The sequence below is a fragment of the Hylobates moloch genome, unplaced genomic scaffold (genome assembly GCF_009828535.3).
Source record: "Hylobates moloch isolate HMO894 unplaced genomic scaffold, HMol_V3 SCAFFOLD_18, whole genome shotgun sequence".
NCBI lineage: Eukaryota > Metazoa > Chordata > Mammalia > Primates > Hylobatidae > Hylobates > Hylobates moloch.
The window spans coordinates 10,877,976-10,894,870 of record NW_026652293.1 but is presented as its reverse complement, the minus strand read 5'-3'; the positions used below and the strand labels follow the sequence as shown (position 1 = coordinate 10,894,870).

The 16,895-nt window shown below is 41.8% G+C and overlaps 1 protein-coding gene across 5 annotated transcripts in view; it reads right to left on the bottom strand.

Moving 5' to 3' along the window:
- Positions 1–16,895, bottom strand: part of KLHL12 (kelch like family member 12) — a 37,856-nt gene that overhangs the window by 2,398 nt on the left and 18,563 nt on the right. For 3 of the 5 annotated variants that reach the window (XM_058430599.1, XM_058430596.1, XM_032137349.2), the window contains 6 exons: positions 15,766–15,880; positions 3,627–3,742; positions 2,309–2,504; positions 1,373–1,531; positions 972–1,070; positions 24–210 (listed from right to left, as the gene is read on the bottom strand). In XM_058430599.1, the coding sequence (XP_058286582.1) occupies positions 24–210; positions 972–1,070; positions 1,373–1,531; positions 2,309–2,504; positions 3,627–3,742; positions 15,766–15,880 (872 nt within the window). The remainder of the gene's footprint in view (positions 1–23; positions 211–971; positions 1,071–1,372; positions 1,532–2,308; positions 2,505–3,626; positions 3,743–15,765; positions 15,881–16,895) is intronic. The other 2 variants (XM_058430600.1, XM_058430598.1) reach the window with 1 other exon arrangement.

Here is a 16,895-nt window from a genome sequence, read left to right as displayed (position 1 = left end):
TGGATTCGTTTCTAAATCCTCACCCTGCAATTGCATAGAGTCTCCCCCGAAGCACTGTGGCCCCTACATAGCATCGTGGAGTGGTCATACTGGTGACAGTTGTCCAGGAATCAGTGCGAATGTTGTATGCTTCAACGGAAGAAAGGTGGGCTGTACCATCAAATCCCCCCACCACATAAATGTGGTCATTCAGCAGGGCTACTCCTGCACCTGGGGAAAATGAAGGCATTAGCAAATGAATGGTACTAAGCCTAGAATCTGAATTATAGAAATAAACTACGGTCACTAATGACTAGCTGAGTTCTAGAGTAGATGAGGGATATGGACTGGGCCCACACGGGCCTAAAATAATCTAGTCCAGCACAAGTTATTCCATCTATAAACTCTTTGGCTTGGACTTGAAATGATAAAAGATAAATCATAAAAATGGTTCTCTTCTTTACTTTCATTAACTCAGAGCCCAACCCTTCTAATTAGGAGAAAGGGAGGAAGTGAAAAAAAGGTGGCAATAAAGGTAGATGGAGGGAAAGGAGTGTGATTATGGTTCTGAAGCAATTTTTACCCACAATAAGTAAACTAAAACAGCACAGTGTTCTCTCCTTTTCTACATCCCAGCCTGCTCCACTTCAAAAAGTTCTCGGTGAAGGTAAGTAGCTACACTTTTGTCCTTATGCATTAGAGACTTTATTTAATAGACATTTATTTAACATGTACTACACAGGCAAAATTGTACTAGATATTCTAAAACATAGGGAGAGAACAAAGACATGAAGGCTTTTGCTTTCAAATTTATAATCTAGTTGTAAGTATCAACTGTCTTTATCCTCACTAATATTTAGAGAAAACAGAGACAAGGAGGAGAGCAGAATCTCATTTTTACATTAATCTATGGTTTGTCCCATGCACTACCATTATATATGTAAAGGTCTGACAGCATTGCCTATTGTCCCCTCCCTCAGATCTGGTCTTACCAGAACGCTTTGTGGCCATTGGTGTAACATTAGTCCAATGTCCTGTATGAGGGTCGTATTTCTCAACTGAATTTAAGATATTCAAGCCGTCATATCCTCCTGGAAGACAGAGACCATTCCAGAAAGAGTGTTAAATCCTCATGCCCATTCCTGCTCAGTCTTTCTCTGAGTGCTTCAACTAATTATTTTAGTTTCAGTTTTCCCACAAGGGTTCCAATAACTCTAAGAGAAATCTGACAGTACGCTTATAAGAAAAAGATAATCTCAATTAATGGAAAATATATTAAGACACACCAGGGTTGAAGGGAAGTCTACGAACTTCATTCTGGTAAAAAGGAATCCTTACCCACAGTCCATTACCCATTGAAGTCCCTCCCATTCCTGCATCCCAGACTCAATACCTAGACAGTAGATCACTCCACTGGCCACTACGAGTCCGGCACCTTCCCGGGCTGTCTGCATATCTCCCAGCATGCTCCACTGGTCAATGTTTGGATCATACCGCTCCATACTGGTGTGACGCCTGCTTCCATCAAAGCCTCCAGAGACATAGATCATATCTGCTCAGAATAAACAAATTAGACTATTAGAAAATGAGAGATTTCTAAGAACTCTTTCCTCTACAAATTTTCCAAGGGTTCTTTTAAAAGTCTGAGAGCAAAAACAAAGTATTTTTAAATGAGATAAGTCAATTAAGTTTTATAGACAAGGAAGACATCTAAAAAGAATGGGGTAAAATAAAATCCTTAAAAGTATTCAAAGACCACCTGGGAGTTTGCAAAAATACAACTAGTGCCAGTTCCCCACCCAGCACATTGGAACTTGATTTGCCAACTTTGTAATCAATACTGAAACATCCATGAATATTGAACAGCTTCTATTACACTGATATTTCTGAAAGCAAAAAGGAGTATTTGTCGGGTGGACACAGTGGCTCACACCTGTAATCCCAGCACCTTGGGAGGCCGAGGCGGGTGAATCACTTGAGCTCAGGAGTTAGAGATCAGCCTGGGCAACATGGCAAAATCCCATCTCTACTAAAAATACAAAAATATAGCTGGGCATGGTGGTGCATGCCTGTAGTCCCAGCTACTCAGGAAGCTGAGGTGGGAGGATCGCTTGAGCTTGGGGAGGTTGAGGCTGCAGTGAGCTGTGATCACACCACTGCACTCCAGCCTGGGCAACAGAGAGAGACCCTGTCTCAAATAGTAATAATAATAACATTTGACCTTAATTTTTTCTCCATATTTCATGCTCCTGCCAGACAACAGGAGAGGTTAAAAACCCTGGTCCAGCCACAGTAAGATGGAAATAATTGCCCTGCACATCCAGCCTACCTCCCAGGGTGGTGGCTCCAGCAAGACCTCGTCGGACATTCATAGGGGCCACAGAATACCAGACCCCATCCTCATCGGCTGTGTAGTCTAGACATTCCACTGAACTAAGGCGGGAACGGCCATCATAGCCACCAATGACGTAGATTCGGTCATGTAGGGACACTGAGGCCACATAACGTCTCTTACGAGTGATGCTCTATGGATTTGGAGAGAAGAGGTACAGAGCATTTCAGTTAGGCAAGTTTTGGGCCTTATCTTTTGCTATCTTCCCTGTTGTATCTGCACACCTCTGTTTCTTCACCTGTCATCATGAACCCTCCTTAAGTGGTTCATCCTCAAGTGGCTCCCAAATAGCTACCTACTGAACAAAATGCCTATTGTGGTACTCTTAAAGATACAAGCTTTCTGCATATCTGCCTCCTTCCAAGACTTCCAAAAGATTTAACAGCTTTCTGTTATCCAGTATCTGACTCCTTTCTTTTCCATAAGGCACTGGGCTAAGAGACTGATATCCTTCCATAAAGTGGAAAAGTATTCCCACATTGCTAATCAAAGGGCGAGGATTTACTATAAGAACCTTAAAAGGTAGGAGGGTTGGATTTCCATGTTTTCTCAGAAATTACTATTGTTCATTCAGCACTGAGAGACTTGCTGAGGGAGACAGGTACACACTTTTTTTTTTCTGAGGTGGGATCTCACTGTCACCCAGGCTGGGGTGCAGTGGCACAATCACAGTTCACTGCAACCTCGAACTCCTGGGCTCAATCTTCTGCCACAGCCTCCCAAGTAGCTAGAACTATAGGCATGCACCACCATGCCTGGCTAATTTTTTTGTTTACTTTTTTGTAGAGACAGAGTCTCACCATATTGTCTAGGCTGGTCTTGAACTCCTGGCCTCAAGAGATCCTCCCATCTCAGCCTCCCAAAGGGCTGGGATTACAGGTGACCTACCACGCCCAGCCCAAACTTCTGAGCTCAACTGAACACTAGGTTCAATTCAACACAATTTAACATTCAGTTCAGTTTAACACAGCACGACCAATGAAATGTGCTGGGAATTATACAGACAGCTTAGAAAGGCACCTAACTAGTGGTGGCCGTCTGAGTTTACCCTGACACAGGGCCACTGACATTTCTAAGGCATAATCTTCTAATCTAAACAGTCAAAAACTGTTTAGTGAGTACCTACTACATGCACAAGACTGTTGTAAGAAACATGATCCTGTTATTAGGCTTTTCTACTCTTAAGGCTGGATTAGCTATGATCTGGAGCCAGAGACTGAGGACATTTAAACTCCCTCCCAATGAATGGTTTCACCATTTTTACTGGCAAAAAGCTCCACTCCTGAGTCTTGGGGTCATATTTCTCTACCACGTCAATGGGAGACTGCTGGCTTCCGAAGCCCCCAACCACCAAAAGCACTTCATTGGCTCCTGAAGACAAAGGCAGAAAAAAGATGGGTTAGTTCGGCATCCCTGGATGGGTAACTAGTCACAGGGAAGTGTCAACAGAAACAGCTCTAGGGTGTCTTGTTTTATGTGGCTGAGGGATGCAATCCGAAATGGGAGATAATCATAAGGCTGTTGAATAGGAGTTATTTTTCCTTGAGGCTGTAGCTATCAAGTCTCTGAAACTTAAATTTCTGGACATTAAAACTGTAGAAAGCAAATTTCAACATGACACTGCACCATTTCTTTTTTTTTCTTTTTCTGGAGACAGAATTTCGCTCTTGTTGACCAGGCTGGAGTGCAATGGCATGATCTCGGCTCACCACAACCTCTGCCTCCTGGACTCAAGCGATTCTCCTGCCTCAGCCTAAAGAGTAGCTGGGATTACAGGCATGTGCCACCATGCCCGGCTAATTTTGTATTTTTAGTAGACATGGGGTTGGTCAGGCTAGTCCTGAACTCCCAACCTCAAGTGATCCGCCGGCCTCGACCTCCCAAAGTGCTGGGATTACAGGTGTGAGTCACTGTGCCCAGCAACACTGCACCATTTCAACCTATTGAGATGACTGGTTGACATAATCCTTGAGGTCTTAAATGCAGGTGAGAGGCTAAAGGCACTCTCTGCACTTAGCCTGAAAAACTCAAATTGGGAGGCTTTTTTGTTGTAATGGGGAAAGAATTGTCCTAACCTTGTCACAAAAAAAAGCTGCATGTTGAAACTCAGGATCCAAGTGATGGATTTAAAATCTTTTTCTTTTTCTGAATTGAGAAAGGGTCTCGCTATACTGCCCAGGCTGATCTCAAACTCCTAGCCTAAAGTGATTCTCCTGCTTCAGCCTCCCAAAGTGCTGGGATTACAGGAATGAGTCACTGTGCCTGGCCTAAAATCTCTTTTCCATGAACACTTCCTTCTCCAATTTAGTCAACTATATGATCACATTCCATGCCAATTCATCAAAACCACCAGGCAACAAAAGACTAGAGTTTTAAAGGAAAAGTCTTTTTCTCTATTTTCTCAAAGAAGCTATTCTGACAGCCTTTATATCTTCCCCTTCCCCTAAGGCCTTACTCTGATAAAATATTTCCTACCTTGGCTCTTGGAGACAGGGTCTTGCTATATTGCCCAGGCTGGTCTCAAACTCCCAGCCTCAAGCGATACTCCTGCCTTAGCCTCCCAAGTAGCTGGGATTACAGGTATGAGCCATAGCACCTGGCTTGGCTTTTTTCAAAGAGCAAAGTCTCTTTGAGAAAATCCCCTGTGCATGTGCTCCATTAGAACTCATGGAGAGTATAGTTGCTGGAGCTTTGGAAAATTCAATCACCAGGAAGCATCTAGGAGACCAAAGTGATCTTATAAGTAACCTGGACTTGAAAGAGCAAATGTAGTACCTTGAAGCTGACAGGAAACACAGATAAACCCCTAATGAAGTAATGGATTTGACAATTATCATCAATTGCTGGGCTAGAATCATTATTTCAAAAGCTAATATATTACTATGAGACATTGTGTGCTTCCTAATGGTGATGAATGGGAAGGACCACACTACCACCTAGTCTTTTTTCCAAAAAATTGAGCCTGACTCTTAACAAGCCTCTAGTCCAACCACTAGTTTACAGGCAATACATGGGAGAAGAACATGTTCAATGACACTACAAAGATGCAACAGGAGAGTCTAGAATGTGGGAAATTCTACAGGTCGAATAGCTTGGCTTCTTCAAGAAATTGGCTAGGAAAAACCAAAACAGGATGGAAACCTTGACTGAAAAGGGACATGAAATCGCGAGCAACGTGTGGACTTTGTGTGGATTCTGATTTGAACAACGTAAGTACTCAAAAACAAACAACAAAAAATTATGGAAAAAAAAGTTACACAAACACGTACTTATGACAATAAGGAATCGTGTGATTTTAAACAGTGATAATGGCATTCTAGATGTGTCAAAAACTTTTTCCTTATCTTTTAGAGACATGTGGAAGTATGACACATAGGGATGGAATAATATCCAGTCTGGAATTTGCTTCAAAATAGCCCGGGCACAGTGGCTCACGCCTGTAATCCCAACACTTTGGGAGGCCGAGACTGGCAGATCACTTGAGGTAAGGAGTTCAAGACCAGCCTAGCCAACAAGTCAAAACCCCGTCTCTACTAAAAATACAAAAATTAGCTGAGTGTGGTGGCGCACACCTGAAATCCCAACTACTCGGGTGGCTCAGGCATGAGAATGCTTGAACCCGGGAAGTGGAGGTTGTAGTGAGCTGAGATAGCGCCACTACACTCCAGCCTGAGCAATAAGGCAAAACTCCATCTCAAAGAAAAAGCTATGTGTTGATAATTGTTAAAATAGAGTGATGGGTATGGGGGATCATTATATTACTATTTTTATGTTTGAGATTTTTCTTAATAAAACATATACACCCACACATAAACCATGGGGTTTTTCTAAGAGGGCACTTGTCTTATGTACTTGCCAAATAAAGTGGACCCTCTCCAAAGTGAGCCAGCAAGTAGGTCTCAGGAGTCAGCTCCTTCGAAAATCAAAGCGTGGCCAGGTGTGGCTCACGCCTATAATCCTAGCACTTTGGGAGGCCAAAGCAGGTAAATCATCTGAGGTCAGGAATTCAAGACCAGCCTGGCTAACATGGCGAAACCCCGTCTCTACTAAAAATACAAAAATTAGCCGGGTGTGGTGATGTGCACCTGTAGTCTCAGCTACTTGGGAGGCTGAGGCAGGAGAATCACTTGAACCCAGGAGGCAGAGGTTGCAGTGAGCCAAGACTGCACCACTGCACTCCAGACTAGGCAACAGAGCAAGACTCCATCTCAAAATAATAATAATAATAAATAAATAAATCAAAGCATAAGAATGAAGGGTTCTTTAGTGATTGAACTAATTTTATGTCTGCCTAAAATTACTTCAAGTTGGGAGAAGCTAGGACCACAAGTTATTTGTTTCTTCTTTGGGAACACTATTCCCCTACCTATTCCTTTTTCTTACTCCACCTCTTTTCTTCCTGACTTGAATAGACAAGGTAAGTGTGATCCTTCTATCCAAATACATTTCCCATGTAGATGAATATGATGCCAGCAGATGATATATGTATGAATAAAAATTCCCACACCAATCAAGAGGTACTTCCTGTGCTATGCAAATTTTAAAGTTTTCTATTGATTTTTCAGCTCTTATTTCTGTTGCTTTATATAACTCCCTGCCCCACACCCCGCAACCCCCCCAAAAATAAATATATATATCTAAAGAAGTCAGGCACAGTGGCTCATGACTATAATCCTAGCACTTTCGGAGGCCAAAGTGGGCAGATTGCTTGTGCCCAGGGGTTCGAGGCCACTTTGGGTAACATGGTGAGACTCCCGTATCTAGAAAAAAAAAAAAATAGCCAGGTGTGGTGGCAAATGCCTGTGGTCCCAGCTACTCCTGAGGCTGACATGGGAGGATCACTTAAGTCCAGGAGGTTAAGGCTGCAGTGAACAAGGTCGTGTTCCTGCACTCCAGCCTGGGGAACAGAGTGAGAACTTGTCTCAAAAAATAAAGTAACAAAATAAAGAAGGCTGGGCGTGGTGGCTCACGCCTGTAATTACAGCACTTTGGGAGGCCGAGGTGGGTGGATCACTTGAGGTCAGGAGTTCGAGGCCAGCCTGGCCAACATGGTGAAACCCCATCTCTACTAAAAATACAAAAATTAGCTAGGTGTGGTGGCACACACCTGTAGTCCCAGCTACTTGGGAGGGTGAGACACAAGAATGGCTTGAACCTGGGAGATGCAGGTTGCAGTGAGCAGAGATCGCACCACTGCACTCCAGCCTAGGTGACAGAGCAAGACTCTGTCTCAAAAAAATTAAATACAAACACAAACACAAAAATTAGCCAGGTGTGGTGGTGTGCGTTTGTAGTCCCAGCTACTCCGGAGGCTGAGGCAGGAGAATCACTTGAACCTGGGAGGCGGAGGTTGCAGTGAGCCGAGATCATGCCACTGCACTCCAGCCTGGGTGACAAAGCAAGACTGTCTCAAAAATAAGATAAAATAAAGAAAAAAGCCCTCTCTTTCTTGATATGATTTCATTCAGGCACCTTTTGAAGGGTGGGAGAAAAGAAGTAGAAAGGAAATAGATTATATTAAAAACCCAGAGAACTGACAGTACTTCCTGTTGGCTGAAATTTTCCCAATAAACATTCTGATAACTACATGTCTATAGTGGAACTTGGTAAGAGGTGTTGGTGTGATGTGTAAAGGAGTTTGTTTTGTTTTGTTTAAAAGACAAGGCCTTCCTCTGTCACCTAGGCTGGAGTGCAGTGGCACAATCTCAGCTCACCACAGCATCAACCTCCCAGGCTCAAGCAATCCTCCTACCTCAGCCTCCCGAGCAGCTGGGAGCAGTGTGCCACCAAACCCAGCTTTTTTTTTTTTTTTTTTTTTTTTAAAGAGAGGAGGTCTCACTATGTTGCTCAGGCTGGTCTCTAACTCCTGAAATCAAGCGATGCTTCTGCTTCAGCCTCTCAAAGTGCTGGGATGACAGACGTGAGCCACCGCACCAGCCACTCAGGGGTTTTATGGCTCTAAATGGCTGGGATCCTTCAATCACTGATTCCCAAACTTCTTTGCCGTGAAGGACTCTCTTCGTTATTTTCCCTGACAGATCCTGTGTTTTGACAGACTGTCTACCAAAGTGAGTTTAAGTAATTAACTTCCCCGCAACTGCCAACAGAGCTTTTGATAACTATGAGAGCAACAGTGTTTCACACTGAATGGATATAATTTTAGTTAAATCTGAAGTCTTTATTTAGCCTGTTCAGCTTTTTCTAGCACAAAAATGATTTTCTTTTAGAAAATTTAAAAATAACTCAAGGACTAGTATAATCACCATCCCCACTCACATATTACCCCTCCCTGTTAAAAAGACTTGAAAAGTATTTTCCTTGTGATTATAAAACATATAATATACATTTTTACTGCTAAAAAACTTGGAAAATACAGACAAGTATTATGAAAAAAAAAAATTACCCATAGTTCCACAATACAAAGACACACCAAAATGTAACATAATTTCCTTCCAGCCTTGTTTCTGCACATTTATAAAACACAAATGGGGAATGGGCGCAGTGGCTAGCACCTGTAATCCCAGCACTTTGGGAGGCTGAGGCGGGTGGATCAAGAGGTCAGGAGTTCGAGACCAGCCTGGCCAACATGGTGAAACCCCATCTCTGGTGAAAATACAAAAATCAGCCAGACATGGTAGCACATGCCTGTAATCCCAGTTACTTGGGAGGCTGAGGCAGGAGAATGGCGTGAACCTGAAAGGCGGAGCTTGCAGCGAGCCAAGATCGCACCACTGCAGCCTGGGTGACAGAGCAAGACTCCGTCTCAAAAAAAAAAAACAAAACAAAAACAAAAACCAAAAACAAACAAACAAAAAAACCTACAAATGTAACCATATTATTGTATCCTGATGTTTTTCATTTTCCAAATATATGAATAACTCTTTTAGTACATGATTATAATATTCTTAGGCATTTCAGGGTTTGTAATTTTGGGTTATAAACAATCACATAAATAACCCTGTGATAAATATCCTGACTATGAAACTTTTCCTGGTTGTTTTCTTAAAGAAATGGGAAGAATGCTGAGTAATGAACATGAATTAGAAAAAAATTTTTTGAGCCAGGCATGGTGGCTCACACCTGTAACCCTAGCACTTTGGGAGGCCAAAGCAGGCAGATCACATGAGCCCAGGAGATCAAGACCAGCCTGAGCAGCATGGCAAAACCCTGTCTCTACTAAAAATACAAAAAATTAGCCAGGTCTGGTGGTGGACACCTGTAGTCCCAAGTCCCAGCTACCTGGGAGGCTGAGGTGGGAGGATCACTTGAGTCCAGGAAGTGGATGCTGCAGTGAGCCAAAATCATGCCATTGCACTATAGTGACAGAGTGAGACTTTGTATCAAAACAAACAAACAAACAAAATAGATGACCATGGTGGCATACGCCTATAGTCCCAGCTACCAAGGAGGCTGAGATGGGAGGATTGCTTGAGCCCAGGAAGTGAAATTTCAGTGAACCAAGATCATGCCACTGCACTCTAGCCTGGGAGGCAGAGTGAGACCCTGTCTCAAAAAAAAAAAAAAACAAAATTATTTTGATATATAAGGTGACTTTTTGAAGCTGTTACCAATTATACTCCCACCAACACTATAAAGGTGCCAACTCATTCTACTTTCTGAGGCACTGGATAGTTTTTAAATCTCTGACACTCTGGTAGGCAAAAAATTATGTTTAATTCTTTATTACTAATAAGAACCTATTATTAATTAGGTTGAACTCCCTCCCTTGTATCTAGTAGCCAGCTTTACTTGCCCTTCTGCGAACTGTACACTCAAATCTTTATTGTTTCTCTTATGCATTCTTTTTTTTTTTTTCTTTTTTGAGACAAGGTCTTGCTCTGTTGCCCAGGCTAGAGTGCACTGGTGCAATTATGGCTCACTGAAGCCTCAGCCTCGATCTCCTGGGCTCAAGCATCCTCCTAGCCTCCCACTTCAGCTTCCCTAGTAGCTGGGACCACTAATTTTTTTCTTTTCTTTCTTTTTTTTTTGAGACGGCGTCTCGCTGTATGGCCCAAGCTGGAGTGCAGTGGTGTGATCTCGGCTCACTGCAACCTCTGCCTCCTGGGCTAAAATAATTCTCCTGCCTCAACCTCCCCAGTGGCTGGGATTACAGGCATGCGTCACCATGCCCGGCTAATTTTTATACTTTTGGTAGAGACAAGGTTTCACCCTGTTGGCCAGGCTAGTCTCAAATTCCTGGGCTCCATCGCCTGCCTCAGCCTCTCAGAGTGCTGGGATTACAGGTGTGAGCCACTGCTCTTGGCCCTGTCTCATGCATTCTTATGAGCTCTTTACACACAAATGGTTTTAACCCTTTAACCCTTTATCTATCTATCTATCTATCTATCTATCTATCTATCTATCTATCTATCTATCTACTATCTATCTATCTATCTATCTATCTATCTATCTATCTATCTATCTAATCTGAGATGGAGTTTTGCTCTTGTTGCCCAGGCTGGAGTGCAATGGCACGATCTTGGTTCACCACAATCTCCACCTCCCAGATTCAAGCGATTTCCTGAGTAGCTGGGATTACAGGCATGTGCCACCACGCCTGGCTAATTTTGTATTTTTAGTAGAGACAGGATTTCTCCATGTTGGTCAGACTGGTCTCGAACTCCCGACCTCAGGTGATCCACCTGCCTCAGCCTCCCAAAGTGCTGGGATTACAGGTGTAAGCCACCCCGCCCGGCCAACCCTTTAACCCATTAAAGGGTGTTCCAAATCTATGTTCCTAATTTATCATAATTTTGTATATGATTTTTTTATTCAAATACGTTTTTATTCTTTGTCATTTCTTCCACTATTTTGTGCCTAGAAATTCTTCCCCAGAAGAACTCCTAAGGTTTTAATGTTTTAACCCTAAGTTGGAGACCAATACTCAAATAATCTGACCCGTGTAAAAAAAAGCTAGTGAAAGAGTCAACCTGAAAGAAGCCTGTTTGTTCTCTGCCAATGATGGAGTACTTGTTAGTGAGATTTTTATCTTTTTAATGAGAAAAGCTTGTCTAGGACATGTGACAAGAACAGTGTGAAAAAGAACATTTCTAAAACTGAAGAACCTGGCAGTGGCATGGTCATTATTTTTAGAAGGAGGGGAAGGGGAGTGTGTGTGTGCTGCGATACGTTGTTAGAGGAATAGGGCAGATGCAGGACTGCTAAAATAACCAGGTTCAGAGACTCGCATTTCCATTTGCACTGATCTTTAGTTCAAAAAAGGAGACAGCCACAAATTAGAAAAGCAATTTCCATTATATCTTCTTTGAGACAGTAATGGGTAAGGTTAATAACTAAAAATCCCTTATTTGGCAGGCTATTTTAACTTGGCTGTCAATTTAATTTCCTTCTGCTGTATGCAGAAGAGTCATTATCCTGGTAGCTGGTTTAGCAGCCAATATGCATAGAGATGGGTAGAGGACATGACGGTAAGAACAATCTACCTTCTAAGGCACTGACAAAGCGATACTAAGAATCTAATTGGAAACTGCTTCAGCATTTCCCTTCTAGAACTTCTGAAAAATAACCTTGAGACTATGAAGATATATAGATTTATAGTTTAATCCCTTAAGGTCAGGGCAATAAGCAAGTTCTCTAACCAAGCAGGAGCCCCTTCTGCTGCCTGTTCAGAGATATGCAGGAAATGTACCTCCAAAGAATCTTCTGGGTTTACTGATTCACAAAAATTTTCATTAGCTTTTAGTTCAATTTAATAAGCAAATAATGAGTGTTATCATGCAAAAAGGAAACATTTTTCTGTGTTGGAAAGTACTTTAGTGACTGAACGTTAACTCTGTTGATATAAAGAGCTGGTAACCTACAGAAGTTAAAGGACTTGTCCAAACAGCAAGTTACTAGAGTGAGTGACGGAAATGGGAGTAAAAATCTAAGTAAGCAAAATGTCTCATCTCCTAGTGCCAGGTTCTTTCCACTACATGACTGGCTTTCATGGTATAGGTTGAATAACCCTTATCTGAAATGCTTACGACAAGAAGTGCTTCTGATTTCAGACACTTTTGGATTTCTGTAATATCTGCATTATTTCTTTGCATAACCAAATATTTGCACATCCCTAATTCAGAAACCCCAAATCCAAAATGCCTCAATGAGCATTTCCTTTGAGCATTATGTTGGCACTCAAAGTTTTAGACCTTGGAGCATTTTGAATTTCAAGATTTTCAGATTAGGGATACCCAACCCGATTTTTTTTTTTTTTAGACAGAGTCTCACTCTGTTGCCCAGGCTGGAGTGCAGTGGCGCAATCTCGGCTCACTGCAGGCTCTGTCTCCTGGGTTCACGCCATTCTCCTGCCTCAGCCTCTCGAGTAGCTTGAACTACAGGCGCCCGCCACCACACCTGGCTTTTTTTTTTTTTTGTATTTTTAGTAGATACGGGGTTTCACCGTGTTAGCCTGGATGGTCTCGATCTCCTGACCTCATGATCCACCCACCTCGGCCTCCCAAAGTGCTGGGATTACAAGCGTGAGCCACCGCGCCCGGCCACCCAACCCAATTTTTAAAAATAATAATAATTTATTTAAAAAACAAAAGTAATGGCCAGGCACGGTGGATCATGCCTGTAATCGCAGCACTTTAGGAGGCTGAGGTGGGTGGATCACCTGAGGTCAGGAGTCTGAGACCAGCCTGGCCAACATGGTGAAACCCCGTCTCTACTAAAAAATACAAAAAACTAGCCAGGCATGGTGGCACACACCTGTAATCCCAGCTACTTGGGAGGCTGAGGCAGGAGAATCACTTGAACCCAGGAGACAGAGGTTGCAGTGAGCGAAGATTATGCCACTGCACTCCAGCCTGGGCAACAAGAGCGACACTTCGTCTCAAAAAAAAAAAAAAAAAAAAAAAAGTTCCTACCCTGAGAGGAAAGGCAAAATTGGGAGTTACTGTTTAATGGGTACAGAGTTTCAGTCTTGTTAAGATGAAAAGAGTTACAGAGATTGATTGTATAACAATGTAAGTGTATTTAACATGATTCAACTGTACATGCAAAAATGGTTAAGATGGTAAATTTTATGCTAAATATATTTGATTTATTTATTTTTGAGATGGAGTCTCACTCTGTCGCCCAGGCTGGAGTACAATGGCATAATCTTGGCTCACTGCAACCTCCACCTCCTGGGTTCAAGCGATTCTCCTGCCTCAGCCTCCGGAGTAGTTGGGATTACAGGTGTGCGCCACCACACTCAGCTAATTTTTGCATTTTTAGTAGAGATGGGGTTTCGCCATGTTGGCCAGGCTGGTCTCGAACTACTGACCTCAAGTGATCTGCCCACCTTGGCCTCCCAAAGTGCTGGGATTACAGGTGTGAGATCCATGCCCGGCCTGTTACATATATTTTACAAAAAAGAAAAAAAAGCCTTCCATCCAGAAGGTATACAAATATTTTCCTATAATTTCTTCTAATATTCTCATAGTTTTTCAACATTCAGTTCTTCAATCTATCTTGTGTTGATATGTATCTGTGTATAAAGTATATGAAACACAGATCACATTTTGTCATCTTGCAGTAATAGCAAATACCATCTACAATGCCCTATCTAAAAGTTCTCTTTTTAAAAAAATGCAGTATCTTTGAATGGTAAGATGATGGATGATTTTTATTTATTTTTTGCTTCTCTGTATATCTAAAAGTGCTACATTGAACATACAGTACTTATGCCATTAAAAAATACAGGAGAGGTAGCCAGGCATGGTGGCTCATGCCTATAATCCCAGCACTTTGGGAGGCCGAGGTGGGTGGATCAATTGCAGCCAGGAGTTTGAGACCAGCCTGGTCAACATGGAGAAACCCTGTCTCTACCAAAAATACAAAAATTAGCCGGGGATGGTGGCAGCTGCCTGTTGTCCCAGCTACTCGGGAGGCTGAGGCACAAGAATTGCTTGCGCCTGGGAGAGGTTGTAGCAAGCCAAGATTGCACCACTGCACTACAGTCTGGGTGACAGAGCAAGACTCTGTCTCAAAAAAAAAAAAAAAAAAAAAAAAAAATAATATATATATATATATATATATGGGAGGCCTGTAATCCCAGCACTTTGGGAGGCCAAGGCAGGTGAACTGCTTGACTCCAGGAGTTCAAGACCCAGCCTGGGCAACAAAGGAAGGCTCTGTCTCTACAAAAAAATACAAAAATTAACCAGGCATGGTGGCACGTGCCTGTGGTCCCAGCTACTTGGGAGGCTGCGGTAGGAAGACTGCTTGAGTCCAGGAGGCTAAGGCTGCAGTGAACCGAGATCACGCCACTGCACTCCACCCTGGGCAACATAGTGAGACCTCATTTCTATTAAAAAAAATAAAATATAGCAGATAAATCACCATTCTACCTAAACCCATCAGTGAGCAGCTTAATTATAAACTAACACCTTAGCACGCATGATGAGTCCTCAGTCAGATAAAAGGAAACAATAAAACAAAATACCACCCCATACATATAGAGTAATTCATAACTTATAAAATGTTTTTATACACTATATACACCTAGGCTTTTGGACAGTGAAGCAGAGAGAATAGGAAATGGAAAGTATGGTAATATCTGAGTGTGTGCCAGCTATAGTGTTAGGTATCTTATATACATTATCTCATTCAATCCTCCCAACATTGAGATGAGACACTAACTCTCATCTTAATGGTAGATGTATAGGCTCAGATAAATTGATACCTTGCCCAACCAGTCATTGCTGGGGCTTGGATTTGAACCTAGGTCTATTTGCTAAGATAATAGCTAATACACATAGTTATTATGTGCCAAGAACTGTTTTAAGGCTTTATATAAATAACTTTATTTACTTTTCATAACAATGTTACATGCAGGTGCTATGATGATTCTATTTACAGATGAAGCAATTGAAGCACACAGAGGTTAAGGTTCCTGCCCAAGTTAATACATCTAGTATGAGGTAAACTGGTACCTGCACTGACAGTAACTGCCAAAACCCATGTACTTTCTACCATACTGGGCTCCTTTTCTTCCTCTCTTCCTTCCGGAATGGAAAAACTACATAAGGGGAAGTGAAGAGGTGGGTGGAAGCATATACTACTTACATGCCACTATGTGGCACTAAAATTATCTCTAATTCACAGAATCTAAATAATATTGACAAAAAATTGTAACATATTATGTAATGCTTGACAATGTATAAAGTGCTTTTATATTTTATCTCATTTAATTTCCAAATAATTATGCGAAGGAGATAGAGAAGATATCCTTGATTTATAGGAAACAAAGCTTAAGAGTGGTAAAGTGACTTGTCTGAGATGATAGAAGAAAAGGTCTGAAATGAGGTCTCTGTACTTCTTATAGAGTGTTATTTTCAACTACATTGTCACCTGCAAAAAGTAGTTGAAAAGCATCCCCTCATCCTGCCAAGATACCAGCTTACCTAGGCGAGCCCTTGTCCTGGGTCCCTGCATCTGACTCCGAAGTTCAGGCCTCAGATGAAACTTCTTTGCTTCATCAACCAGATCCCTGCATTGTAAACTACAGCGGATGAAAGGCTGAAATACAGCAGACAGTAGAGTGAGGCACAGGGGATATCTGTAATACTGTAAGAGTACAAAGGGCACATGCAAATAATTAACTTCTGACTACAGAAAACCAGTTTGCAAAGCCCTGTGATTCCAGGAGTACTGCTGGTAGTAACTATGCTCTGGGTTTCCAGAAATGATTTTTAAAATTTATTTGAAAAACAGATAATATACTAGATGGATCAAAAATCAAATGATATAAACAGATATGTTGAGCAGTATTTCCCATCTATCTCAGCGCTTACATTTAACTATTTTTACATAGTTTGTATGCCCTTCCAGGGATTATGCAAACACAAGTACTTAATAATAAGAATTTTAAGGGGAAAACCGAAAAGATTCTGTTATTTTCTGGGTGACAGGAAGAATCATATTTTGTCTGAAATATCTCCCCCAAGGTTCACCGTCCTGTTGTAATTACCATGTCTATTTCTGACAACTCTGTACTGGACATCTTTCATTTGCCTCCCAACTCACTCTGTACCCTTTTCCACTCTGCTCTCTGGCTCAGAAGACTGGCTTATATGAACTGTGTCAATAGGGCTTCCTATGCCTTCTAGCTTCTGGTTGGGATCAGCCCAACCAAAGGTCAAGGTTTCTCTCAAGGCAGTGACCTACATGATTCTCTTTCCTTTAAGGTTCTAGTAACCACTCCTCAACCTTGTCCCTTCAGGCTTAGGGGCTGTTAATAGCTTATGTCCTAGATCCAGGTTATTTCACTTTCTTTTGTTGTTTCTCTGAACTTGCACCTTTGTAAACAGCTTCTTTATTAAAAGAAACTCTAAAATTGTCCTATTTTGAGTATAGCATCTGTTTCCTGTTGGGACCCTAAAGGACACAGCTCTAATTAAATAGCATCTCTATTAACCTGACCCAAGAAGTTCTTAGTTGAACTGGAAAGGAAAACAAACAATAAATAGTAGTAAACACTTATGTACAAAAACTTGGTTTTTTTTTTTTTTTTTTTTTTTTTTTTTTTTTTTTT